The 14237-nt window shown below is 44.7% G+C and overlaps 1 protein-coding gene across 17 annotated transcripts in view; it reads left to right on the forward strand.

Annotated features, from left to right (window-relative positions):
• Positions 1 to 14237, forward strand: part of LOC120959188 (neural-cadherin) — a 258035-nt gene that overhangs the window by 190077 nt on the left and 53721 nt on the right. For 13 of the 17 annotated variants that reach the window (XM_049609863.1, XM_049609862.1, XM_049609871.1 and 10 more), the window contains 2 exons: positions 4409 to 4524; positions 6275 to 6439. In XM_049609863.1, coding sequence (XP_049465820.1) covers positions 4409 to 4524; positions 6275 to 6439 — 281 coding nt within the window. Of the gene's footprint in view, positions 1 to 4408; positions 4525 to 6274; positions 6440 to 8463; positions 8623 to 14237 lie in introns of all 17 variants that reach the window. The other 4 variants (XM_049609875.1, XM_049609874.1, XM_049609873.1 and 1 more) reach the window with 1 other exon arrangement.

Consider the following 14237-nt stretch of genomic DNA (forward strand, 5'->3'; position numbering starts at 1 on the left):
GCTTCCCATACTTCATAAGGGGCACTCGAGTCGCAGTAAATTTCGTGCCGTTTCCGCCGAGTGGGCACTTCGCTGTGTGCCACGCTGCACATTTTTGGAGCGACCGGCCTGTAGCGGCTTTTGTAATGTACTTGGACGTTCCTTTTTTTCCGTTGCTTTCTCTACGTACCTCCCATTATGGGGAGTATCGATCACCGAACCGCAAGCGCGTTCAAGAGTGCCGTAAAACTTTCACCAACCAGGCCCGGATTCCGGTCGACGTTTTGGTCCCGGGGTTGAATGATGAACGAGTTTAATTTCGGTTGGACAAATTCGGGAGCAACCTCGAGCAGAAATCTCGAGAAGATCGCGAGAAGTGGAAATGATGGTGCAAGGGGTGATAAATACTCTTCTGCTGGCTCGAGCCACACAGCCACAGCCCAGCGGCAGATACACGCTGAGAGCAATTTGTTTATTTTTTACTGCCTGCTGGTTGGTTTCGTCGCTTCTTCATAGACCAACTTTCGTGTTTGGGTCGTTTGTGTGGTTTTCCATTTTCTTGGATTCTCTTGAATTTTACGACAGCAGTGGCCACATCCTGACTTACTGTCCTTGCCTCCCGCCACGGGTTTGCAATGGACTGGAAAATTATACCACGGGGAAACTGTAAACAAGTATCCATTAGTATTTGCGATCGAGACAGAAGCGCACTGAAAGCTAATTCAAGGAAATGCCAAAATAAATAACACAACTCTTCCTGTCGATTTCTTGGTAATGATAACCACCAAAATTAATTTTAAAACACTTTTCCGAAGCTATCGGGTTGGTTTGGTGGTTTCTGTGGTTTAAATAAATTATGTAGTTTATATTGCTAGTTATAATAATAGGTTTTTGTTTAGTAAATCTGAGCAAATCAAGGCAACGTATTTATTAAAAAATTAACAATGTTTATTATACGCTTCTTCACACTGTTATCATGTTCTATCACTTGTGAATGAGATGAACAATCGAAAGGAATGCAATAAATTATCTTCTCGATGTTGCTTTCCGCGTGAAAATGCATCTATTGTAGCATGGAAAACATGATCGAACGAGGGAAAGATGCGCTAATTTAAATTAATATCCGTCGCATTCAAAACATGCACCACCCAACCCAGAGTCTCATTGAAGGCACATTGCACATCCTTTCCTATACCCCTGTGTGCATGTGTGCACAGCGTATTTGAAATCAACGTGCCCTTGCCGTTTCTGCTGGAACACTTTGCTCTGCCGGAGGTCTCACGCACTGATCAGAAAATGGATGAGCTTTCTTTTCGTCATCATCAGTCTTGCCAGTTTGTAGATTCAACCGACCCCAACAATGGATGAACACGGAACGGGGTGTCACCCTTATAATCAGGTCGCTCTTGTGCAACCAACCAGTCGATGCATCTAGGCGACATGTATGCACCCGGAATCTTCGCCAGCTAGGCAGCTAGGTGCGTTTTTCCCAGAGCTCATCGTTTCGCCGCACGCGAGCAAACGTGCACGACATGATAACGACAACGACCACGGCGAGCGCACGATGAGCGCCGGCGAAGCATTAATGTCAACAATAATTTATCTCACAACACTTCCTGCGTGTCACCGCCACCGTGTCTCCGCGGTGAAAAGTGTGCACTGCGCAACCGATCCGCTGGCGGCTGGTGGTAACAAACGAATCCGGTAGTCTGTCGGGTCGGTGATCCGTTCGTGATAGAACCAGAACCACCCGGAAAAGAACATTGTTTCATTCGCGTGCGCGGCCGCTAACGCAACGAAGTATTAAACCGATAGGGTACTGCAAGCACGCCACAAAAACTTGCTCACAGTGCTAAGGAGGGTAATGGTAGCCGTTTGCAGTTTGGTGTTCTCTAGTCATAAATTGATTATGATAGTTTTACCACCGAAGCCCCAAAACCGACATCTTCAAAGGCGCGAGCGCTTTTGTGAAGTGGCATTATGCATTTCCTCTCTGTATGTGGCTCGCCCTACAAAAGTATTCCTTTTCACAGACACACACACACACACATTCACACACAAAGATAATAATAGTAGCCCAACCGAGAAGTCGAGTCTGCGATATGCGAAAGTTCATACTTCTCGTGTTCATTTATCCGTCGCCCTTTTTGCCACTGAAAAACCTCGCCCGTAAGCCCAATGCTCGTGGTGGTGTGTTCAAATTTTTCAAGTCCACTGCTGTGGTACTGTACCAAAGCAAGCTCCCGTTTTTGCTTCCAGGCTTGACTTTTTGACCGTACAACCACACATACACAACGAAAAACACAGTTTGAATGTGATTAAAAACGGCGGAAATAAACAACAGACATGGCATTTCGTATTTGGTTAGCATTATCTCCAAATTTGTTTTAGCCCTTTTATCTTTGTATATGCACCGTAACAGTAATTTTCATTTCCGGCCGCAAGGGACCAGGCGGCCCCAGCTGCGCTCCCTCCGCCACTCTGGTTGGCGCTGTGTGCATATGTGTTTTGCTGCGTACGGTGTGTGCATTTTTCATGGTGCCCTTTTACCCCGGCAGGGGTTAAGTTTGTGGTGCTGCTAGCTATATTTATGTTTTGTGTGTGTGTGTGTTTTTTGTCTATCGTACGAAAAATTGGAGACAGTATATTTTTGTTCGTTATTCGTTCGCAAGGCAAAAGGGCAATTCAGCTTTGAGCAAAATAAATAGGAGCTTTTCTATGTTTGGTTCCGTTTTTTCGATGTGTCGGTAGAATCAAATATTTGCCGCAGCATTTATGTCCAGAAGTATTTTTCCCATTTATTCATTCTTTTTAGTTTTTAAATGAATAACAACAAAAAACCTGTTTTACCTATGCTGTACAACCAATCACTCGTACATATGCGTACTGTGTTTCTATTGAAATTGAAAAATAACACATGCTCTTGATAGGATCGACCAACTTTTTGGCAGGTTATTTTGTGGCTGGCAAACATGGATCAAACGGAGCGTTCGTTCCTTGTTACAAACGCACACACACGCACGCACACACACACGGGTTGCTAGTTGCGTTTCACGGGGTTTGTTCTCGGAATGGGCGAACTTTCCAAATTGGAACATTTTGCATCCGATCTCTGATCGTTAAATTGAGTACCCCATCCGCCCATTTACCTTTTACCGAGAATTTACCTTCTACCGAGACTGCTATGAACTGGGCGGAAGTAAATCCATCCTCAACACGCTTCCGGTAAACCTCAAGCTGACGGTGTTGTGGGCTGCTGTCAGCTTTAATCGTAACGTACTTTGACACTTTAATCCACCGAACAGTTATGGTGCTGCTGTGCTACCGTTGGGAGGCCGGTGACAAGGTGTGTACGTTTCGGCTTTTGCTTTGTGTATTATTTGCATCGTCTTGTCGAGACAGAGTTCGAGAGCGAGAGGGAAAAACCTTCATAGTAGGTACTGCTTTTCACCCATTCTTAGTCCTTGGACAGCTTCTCTGTAACCGACCAAATGGAACACGCATGGTTTGGAACGTGGTTCCAAAGAGCGATCTGTAGCTGTATTTGTTTTCCTTTGATGTACAGCATCCAATCGGATCGGTAAAGTGTCAACGTAGGCAAGCTGAACCGTTTTCCGATTCACCTGCTTCAAGTTATGTGTCTTGAACAATGTCCCGGGGATGTCTGACGTTTGCTTGTTGTTTAAAGTATCACCGTAACGAGGTAGACACAGATTTGTGTAAGCTCCAACTTATGGTTCGTCTTTACAAACATCTACCTTTGCTCGCTATGTTTCTTGTGCCAGCGTTTTCCTTAGCTTAATCTTTGATTGTCTCCAAACAGTGTGTCGTCACAATATCCGTTTTAAATTTTTGCGTGTTGTAAAGCATTTTTATGGATTAAATTTTGCACCCCGGAGCCCTCAGAACGCTCGCAAGAAAGATATTTCTCTTTTTGATCTTGTTAGATTCATTGTCTCTGTTAAATTTTGCACCCCGGAGCCCTCAGAACGCTCGCAAGAAAGATATTTCTCTTTTTGATCTTGTTAGATTCATTGTCTCTGGGTAGAAGTTTCCATAGAGTTATATTGTAAATGCTTGAACACGAAAGATCTTCAAGTTTATTGGAAGCTTCTGCTGACACGGTGAAAGATTTCCTTTCATCAGGCATGAAGCACCATACTCTAGTGCGATAAACACCAGAAGAGACGACACAGCAAGAACTACGTGATAGTGTTATAAAGACCCAGTGAGCGCACCACCCGATAACAGACCTTAAACGGGTACCGATTGAACGATCCCGACAGTAGTGTTAAACTAAAGACACCAACAACATCACCTTAGAACATACTAAACACATAAACACACCACTAAACTATCCTACCTCTTGTGTTGAGCCGCATGCTTACACTAAACTGTTTCTATACATTCTTCTTTCTCTTCTCAACAGCGTCGCGTATTCGATACGAGATCACGAGCGGTAACATAGGCGGTGCCTTCGCCGTCAAGAACATGACGGGCGCTATCTACGTCGCCGGCGCCCTGGACTACGAGACGAGGAAACGAGTAAGTATATATGAAAAACGTCCGAAGCTCGTTTTACACATGGAGACACATTGTTTTGCCTCACATCTACATAATAGGTAGCGCAAAAAAAAAACAACATAAAAATAGCTCCCGGCAGCGAGGTTAAACGTTTCTCCCATCTCGTTGAATGTGGGAGACGCAAAGGTTGAAACGCGACGGTATGACAGGAAAACTCCCCAGACATGGCATTATTTTTATTCGACATTTTATTGCTACAGTTTATGTGGATAACTGTATGCTTTCGTGCTCTCGCATTGCTCTGACGCGTACAAGTGGGTACCAGTGAGTGTATGTGTGCGCGCGTTTCTATTTGTTTATGCGCTCGGTTGTTTGGTTTTTCCTTCCGATCTGCTGCTTTTGCGGTACTGCTTTGTGCACGTACCAAAGTGCATCGATTTACTTTATCGCACCTCTACTATCACCACAGACAGGTCCCCCAAACATACGTACGTACGTACGCACACACGCAATGGCAGCGCTGCAGCCTTATATCATCACACATTCGCGTGAGGGATCGAGGGGGGAACGAAGAAAAATCGCACACAAGGAAAAACGACACGACGCAGCGCAAAATCAAATGGACAGATTTATTATTTTTACGTGCCTTCCGGTACGGAAGCGATGTTGAACGCCGCTTAAACGGGCGGACATTGCACGAGAAAGATGTGAATGGAAAAAGATGGGGGTCAAATGGAAAAATTACAACCACGCAAAAAACAGCTCGTTTTTGATGAAAAAAAAACCGGACAAAGCGGGATTTCTAGTGTGTCGCATAAATATATAATCTACAGACTCCATAACAGGTCCAAAAACGATCCGAAATATTATCGTTTTTGCGCATCCTTTTTGCATTCGCATGTTCGATGCAGCAGCAGCAGCAGCACCAGCGGGGTGTGATTAATCGTAACAGTGATGTGGAAAATTTATGTCATATTAAAACGAGCTGTAAGGAGTCGAATTGAAAATTTAATGCCTTTTTCCCATCACACGGCAATGTGTGGACGCCCCTCTGAGTAAGGCCTTCTCATGTGTAGCTGTATGGAGCCACCCTCAAGGCACCCGTACTGTGGCCGTACGCTAAATCGAGAGTAATGCACAATCTTTGTTCTGCCAAATGGACGATTCCCCGCTATGAGTTGACACTAAAACAACCGTACCATATGGTGATCGAATGGGCAACCCCCAGTGGAGAAATTCGATTTGGAGAACTAAGTTAGCTGTGTTCCAGATTTTTTTGTTTCCTGCATCCCAACAACTAAACGTTTTATGGCTATAGTTTATGGGGAAGCGGGTGCCCTTCTTATGGACCTGATTGTGCTAAAAGCTAAATCCATATTGATTGAACTATTTAACTGCGCCGGGAGAAAGGGACGTGACATTAGCTTAACACACACAGCCAGTGGTCAATGGCTTTTCCGAAAACGAATACCGTTCATTTTCCTGTACACTCCAGCCTCCGTCCTATGGGTGAGCTACACGGTTCGAGCTGGAGTTGCTTAAATATCCCGAGGATTTATGTCGCGTTACCATAGCGGCACGAACAACCACGCCTGAAGGTTGATGGATTCCGAATGGCTCACAAGCGTATATTCCCACCCCGAAACCCATCCGGCCCAAACAGGTCTGGTGTGGTTTATATTGTTATCCTGCATTCTCTCTCTCTCGCTCTCTTTCTCTCTTATCCATTAATCCGTTCTGTCTCTTCCCTAACGCCTCCGCACGCATTCAGTACGAACTTCGTCTCGCAGCATCGGATAACCTGAAGGAGAACTACACCACCGTCGTGATTCACGTGAAGGACGTCAACGATAATCCGCCCGTTTTCGAGCGGCCAACGTACCGGACGCAGATTACCGAGGAGGACGATCGGAACCTTCCGAAGCGTGTGCTGCAGGTCGAACATGCAATTTCGCTCAAATCCTTCGATCCTTCCCTTTTTTCGTATTTGTTTCTGTGCATCCACCTCCTTTTCACCTTTTACCTTCGACACAGCATTTTAAGTTCGTTTACCTCGTGTTTGTCACTTTATGAAGTTGTCATACATTTATCCGATTACTTCCAATGTCGTATGTCCTTTGAGTTCAGTTGCTTTTAGGTTTAAAAAGAACACATCTTGCATGCATATATTGTTATTCCTCCCAGTACGGCATGGTTAGCTAACAGATTTCCCTTACTTTTTATGCCAATCGTTAGATATATGACCTTAAATTATAATCCAATGTTTCTTACAGCTATTGTTCAAGTCAGAGACTTGTAATTTTCCTTTCTATATTGAAACAATTTCACAATTTTATGACCCGTGCCTTAAACTTTGGATACAGGCCAACACTAAAGCTGAAGCTCACCTGGAACCATTGTCATATTCGCGTCTTTCATCCATGTTTACTCCACGGTTTAATATTCAAATTCGTTATTTGAACAATGTTTGCCCAAAATGCCGCCCCGAAAACAACGCTGCCGGCGACCGTCCCATCAATCGATAGGATAATTAATGCTTTCTCCTAGATTACAGGTATACATTTCACAAAATGCCACTCACACAGAGCTCCTGTTTCGAAAGGTCACAGCAAACGTCGCCCGAAACAACGGATGCGCTACCACCAATTCCCCCCTCCCACATATATTCAAAACATCGCGCATAATGCGATTATCCAATCCCTTCCCGTCGCCTTGTCTCAGCCCCATCACGTCGGCAGCTGGTACAAGCTGCGGACGTGCGGAACCGAGCTCTCGCGCACCATATGTTTCGCTAATGTTTGAAATCAGATTTACAACTGATTAAATTTTATCACCTAATTTCCATCGGCATAACATTGGGGTTCCCACCCCTTATCTAACCATGCACTGTGGCATGCGGTTGGGAAAATTTTGGTCGATGAACCTGGCTACCAACGCGCGCGGCGCTACCTGCGCTGGTGGCCTGCGGCAATTCTAAATGGGCTATAAAATTGATAATTCATTTATTTTCCATAACTCATTGACAGACAGGTCCCCGGGGCGAACGGGCGAACAAAATGCTTCTCCTCTCCGCGCCCCACGCAATGTAATGCCACAGACTGCGGTTTTGCTACCGTTCGAGGACGCTAACCGGAGGAAGATTGCGGATCCGGTCGATCTGGGCTTCGTGGTTTCCCTCTGGTTTTCACTCGCGTGCCCACTGCAGTTTCGCGCAACTATCACGACAACCGGTTTGCCATTGCACGGGCTGTCCAATGTTTTCCCTCAGCCAAGGGAGCACCGATTTATGAACCGTCCCTCCACGCCGGATGTGTGCGATAGTGTGCGGTCCGTCGGATCCCCAATAGTCTTTCTCTATGCGGTACCAACAGCAAACCGCTCAGGCACTGGTCGTTTTCCCACCACCCACAAGCCTTTTCCCACCGCCAAATCAAACAAAAAGTAATCGTAAATATTTCACCATTGCGGTTCTGTGTCTTGCTTGAAATCTTCACATCCTGTTACATCGGGAGGGAAGGTAAATGGGACTGTAAATTGCGACCATTTTACCCATGACCCTGTTGTGAGCTGTGTAAAGCGGTACGGTTTTCCGCGATTTCGGTATACGGTGGACCGACCGATCGGCTTACAACTTGTTGAATAATGGATGCGCGCGCTTTGAAGCAGCCCTTCGGTCGTCGTCCGGTAAGCGAGAGGTTGCTTCAACTATTCGGTTGCACGAACAACAGTATCCCCCCCCCCCCCCCCCGGCATTCGTTTACGTTCAATTCACAAACCGTCTCTAACGGGCCAAAGGAGCTTAATCGGATCACGCAAAATTTAAGCCGACGAGTAGGCAGAGGAAACAGAGCAGCAGGGGGAAAAAAAAGATTCCTACACGGTGTGAAACGTGCAACAAACCGTTAACTAATTGCAACCTGGGGTCCCTTCTCCCCGTGTCATATTCTTCCCCTTCCCTAGTACTATTTGACGCTGGTCGCCTCCGACAGCCTGAACGAGAACGAAACGATCATTGTGATCAACGTAAAGGACGTGAACGATATGCCACCGAGCTTCCCGCAGCAGGTCTACGAGCGCACGATGGACGAGGAGCTGGCCGTCCCGTTCCCGATCATGCAGGTTGTTTTCCTTTCCACCTACCTAATTCTGGTGACGGTGATGGGTTGGTTGCTGGGTGAACCCTGAGTGGTCGCTTTCGCTGTTAGTTTGTGCGTGTACGATACCGTTTAAATGGTGGTGGTAGGCAGTTAAGAAGCAAGCTCTTGCGCCTGAACTTATGCAATCGATACACCCGGAGGGCACGTAAAGTGCGCTCTCTAGGTGCGCTCCCTATCTACAAGCACGAGCAAACACTAATCCATCCATCAAAGTGTGGTAGACAATCGAACTTTCCCAAACCTACAATAACCTTCAATATCTCCACACACACACACACACACACACACACACACACACACACACACACACACACACACACACACACACACACACACACACACACACACACACACACACACACACACACACACACACACACACACACACACACACACACACACACACACACACACACACACACACACACACACACACACACACACACACACACACACACACACACACACACACACACACACACACACACACACACACACACACACACACACACACACACACACACACACACACACACACACACACACACACACACACACACACACACACACACACACACACACACACACACACACACACACACACACACACACACACACACACACACACACACACACACACACACACACACACACACACACACACACACACACACACACACACACACACACACACACACACACACACACACACACACACACACACACACACACACACACACACACACACACACACACACACACACACACACACACACACACACACACACACACACACACACACACACACACACACACACACACACACACACACACACACACACACACACACACACACACACACACACACACACACACACACACACACACACACACACACACACACACACACACACACACACACACACACACACACACACACACACACACACACACACACACACACACACACACACACACACACACACACACACACACACACACACACACACACACACTGTTTCATTCAAAAGGGTGGGTGCTGGTAGCATGTTAATCGAGCTGACAGTTGGCGTAAATCGACCTCCCGCTCTGCGATGGAGTCCTTATCGCACGGGTAACACCTACTACCGTGGCAGCGCTTCGTGCGACCTGTGATCTGTGCCAATCGGTTTACTGCGCCGACAGCGATATATCGTGGCTTTGACGTTTCGTGGGTTTTTGGTGGTGGTTTCCTGTATAATCGCTCTTCGTTCTACTAACCCTTTTCGTTGTTTTTGTACTATATTTGCTTGATCGAAATAGATGTGTTGGATTTGGGGACAATTCTGAAAATTCCTAATCAATATAAATGGAGTTCTTTTGTGCCGGGTTAATGTCCGCTAATCCTCTTTGTCTAGCTTAATGCAGCTGTCGTCGTTTAATGCTCTGCTAAGGGCCATATTACTTTTTTAAGCTTATTACAGATACCAAAAACTCTCCCCTTTTTCGTCTCAAACATCACATCCACACACGTTTATCAGTAAGAGAAACTCTTTTTTCTGTCTGCAAATACTCCTGTGTCCGCCTGCTGTCACACATGGGAAAGCAACACCTGCCTGCGGTATTGTCGGGCGGACACATTGGATTAATTAAATTTTATTTGCTCTCCGCGTGTTCCCGCAGCGTTTTCATCGAAATTCGTTCCACGCCGAATGTTGTTGCAAATTCTTTACCCCACCCCTGTGCAGTAGTTTGTGTTGTTTTAATTGGGTGTATAACGCACTGGGAGAACCAGCCGCCGGGGAGATCCTGCCGAGCTGAAATCGTTCAGCAATGCGTGTACCAGGAATCGAGCTCACCACCCCTTGGCTCTTGCTTCCCTGGCATTTTGTGACCTGTTTGGATATTCAGCAAAAGGCAATTGCTTCTTCCCCTTGCCAAACATACACCCTACGTAGGCGTTCAAACACATTTAGGTTGTTTAAAATTTGTTTTTTTTTTTCTTCTTCTACGAATAGGGCTCCCTCTGCAAGGAGCTTTTACGTTGTCTTGCTGTTGGTGTTTTAGTCCTTTAGGTGACTAGAACGGTGGTACACTTGGAAGATTCCTGTTGAGAGTGCACAATGTTTAACCATTCCATTCCGAGAAGGCTTGAATGTCTGCGCCTTTCTCCTGTTGTAGAATTGTTAACTTTGGGCCAATCAAACATGGCTCACGGGGATAACAGTACGTTTGGTATGAGACCGATTTGAGGATGAAAATTCTCTTTAACTCTAGCACTCCCGAAATCTTTTCTACGACGTAGGTTTAGGAAACATACTGCAGGCATTGCAGCAACTTTGGTAAATGGAGAGTAAAAATAATATAAAGTCCATAGGTTTTCCAGGCTGAAAAGTGTAAATTTCCCGAACTATTGAATTATGCAGAACTCACTTATTTTTTTCGTAACTAATTGTTATAGATTTTTTTTTTCGACAATTTCGATCAAAACCAACCAACGAATACTAATTTTTAACAAGCTACTGTCTTAGTTAAGAACTGGAAAAATATTGAACAATGTAACTTTATTCAAATTCTTCTTCTTCTTCTTTGGCACAATTGTAGTCGGTCAAGGCCTGCCTATACCACTAGTGGGCTTGGCTTCCAGAGGCTTATTCATTACCATAACAGAATAATAAGTCCGTATGGGGGCACGGTCTCATTCGGGGCTGAAACCCATGACAGGCATGTTGTTAAGTTGTACGAGTTGACAACTGTACCGGTTGCGCTCATTCAAATTAGTTTATTTTTATGTTGCCTTATGGTAGACTCTATTATCAAAAAAAATTGTAAAATTTTTTAAAAATATTTAAAACTTATCGAAATTAAATCATCTCAACATCTGTAATAGCACTACGTAACCGTCATGCGTTATGAAAACTCCGGACATCTTCGTACCAGTGACATTACCGTGATTGAAATGTGTTTCGCAGCCGTGCAAAATATTATTTGCCCTTCACCCATGTCATCGTGACACTTGGAAGAAAGGCGTAAAATTGTATGATGGTGAAGAAAAAAAAACCTTCCTGAGAAAGACCCCACACACACATCCCCTTTTTCGTGAAGCTTACCAAATAAAAGGTTGCACCAGCAGCTCTATCAATCTCTGAACTGGCACTGCCAAGGCTTTGGTGACTTTATTTTCACTAAGGATTTTAACACTCTGGCATAGCACTGCCGTTCGGATAGCGCGAGTGACAGGAAAAAGAGCTACTGAGGAGGAAATTGCATTCACCGGATCGAAAGTGTGAAAGACTGACATTCAAACGGTGGTGCACTGGGCATACACAAATTGGAATTGGAAAAATAAAACTGCACGATCCTCGTAAGAAGATGTTTGCAAAAGAAAGACCACTTCCACCACGCAAATCGTTTTTGCATATTCCATCGAACGACGTATGGCGCGTGTTGGACTTGAAAATTCAATTATCTGCTACTCAAAATTGAATCCCACCGAGCGTGGTACCACTACCTTGCCAACGTTCACGTTCGAATGCTTTGAAAGGTACGGTTACATTCGTCATGGCCACTGGTTTTTGTGTGCTGCCATCGCGAATTGTCAAAAGCAAAAAACATACGAACACACACAGACACATTCCACGCCAAAACCTGATGGGAAATTCCTTTGCATACACGCGAATAGCAGGCACACTGTCATACTTGTTGTGGCGCTTACCTTAGCGCCCGTCTTGGCGGCGGGTGATGAGTCTACTGTACCATGTGCACCAAGCTACCGAAACGAACAGAAAAAAAACCTTATATAGACAGCTAGCTGGTAGATTTTCTGTCCTGTCGAAATAGAAAAACAAATCAATCCACTCCAACACACATCGGGTGACACATTGCCCACGAATGGTCAACAAAACGGTTGAGACCAGCAGAACCAAAAAAAAAACACAATGAATGGAAGAATGTTTCGTCCGGGAATTAATTCGATATTTATGCCAAGGACAAACGACCAACGACAGGCTAGCGACTGCACACATACATGGTCGTCGATGGCCGTCACAACCCATTGTAGCGTATGAACATCCCACGGGGGAAAAACCCCGCAGCAGTTCCGAATTGTTTGCGGTTTTGGGAATGGAAATTGCAGAGACCAAAAAAATCGCCACATAAAAATCTCACTCGCTCCATTTCCGATTGAATCCGTCCTTGGACGTCGCTGTTTTCCGGTGTGTCGTCTCCGTTGTTACTGGCACAGCACAAAAAAAACGTTGTGTCTTGCTGTAGGCAAAATTAGAGATTGCAAAAAAAAACACCGGGAGTAGGAAAACGCATTCAATCTCGAGACTCTAACAAGCCGCAAACCACATGCAATGTAGTATGTGCGGTGTGTGTTCACCCTGGTACCAGGGATAGGAAAAAGAATTTTCTTTATCAAATCAACCGTGCCCGGCGTTTCCATGGCTGTTGGGATGCTGTGGCCTCTCTTTTTTATACATATGTACGTCACTCTCTTGATGGTGAGAAGGAAAAGACGAAGCACAATGGCCATACTGAAAAATGATGTTTTATTTTTCACAAATAATTCAGTTTACATCTAAGACTTAGTAATAGACAATCCACAATTTATCCTAATTGAAAAGCCTTTTGAGCTAAATATTTAAATACCTCCATAATTGAATGGAAAGTTAGAACAAGTTTATATCATATTATTTAACATTTTTTATTTATAAAAACGTATCTCTTCTCTACAAATTATACAAAATTTTCACAAACATAGACCAGAGTGGATTTTTGCACCATACAAACCTTTCCCAAATGCATGCTACAGTGTAAGTTACCATAGGTGGCCTTTTTGCCCTGCCTTTCGCTAATGCCTGTCTATTCCTTCGTTTCCTATGCTCGCAAGTTGTCGTCAGCTAAACATTGAAGCCATTTTCTTCTCCTTCTTTACCACATGAATGTTTCATTGTCCAATTCTATTGCGATCGGCAATCACGCAAATGAAACGCACAATCAGTGTCGTATCGAAATAAATACCACGCCAGGGGAGAAAAGCTTTGATTCGTTTTATGGGCGAGTGAACGATTGTTGCAATCAATTCGTATCTCTTGCGCTTTGAATGTAAGCCTAATATTGTAATGTAGCAAATAGAAAAGCTCGATAATACCTTCCGTACGCACCAGGAATTTAAAATAAAATTACCCCGATGCGTATGAACCACTTGCTTATGCGTGTGTAAGTACGGTGGTAATGATCACGTGGTCATTAATTGTAATTTGGAATCCGTAACACCATGTCTATGATAGTTGCAACTAAAGCGCTTTTACTAAAGCACTCTATTCAAATCTCCAAATATCCTTTTTTCACATTGTTTGTCTCGCTACGTGTTATGGTACGGCGTATATTTTCCTCTCATTAATTTCCACCCGCTTAAAAGCCAAACGTGGATTGTCGTTTTTAAGCGCGCGTGCAAAACCAGTCATCAGAATTAAGCGGTGCGTGTGCACGCACCACCCGCCAGCCATAATTCCCATTTACTCTATCTGAAATGATATTTCTTGTCGCGCTTTTATGGGGTACTTGAAGCTTAAATTTCCATGAACATTTCAT

Source organism: Anopheles coluzzii, chromosome 3, assembly GCF_943734685.1.
Source record: "Anopheles coluzzii chromosome 3, AcolN3, whole genome shotgun sequence".
In the NCBI taxonomy this organism is placed as follows: Eukaryota; Metazoa; Arthropoda; class Insecta; order Diptera; family Culicidae; genus Anopheles; species Anopheles coluzzii.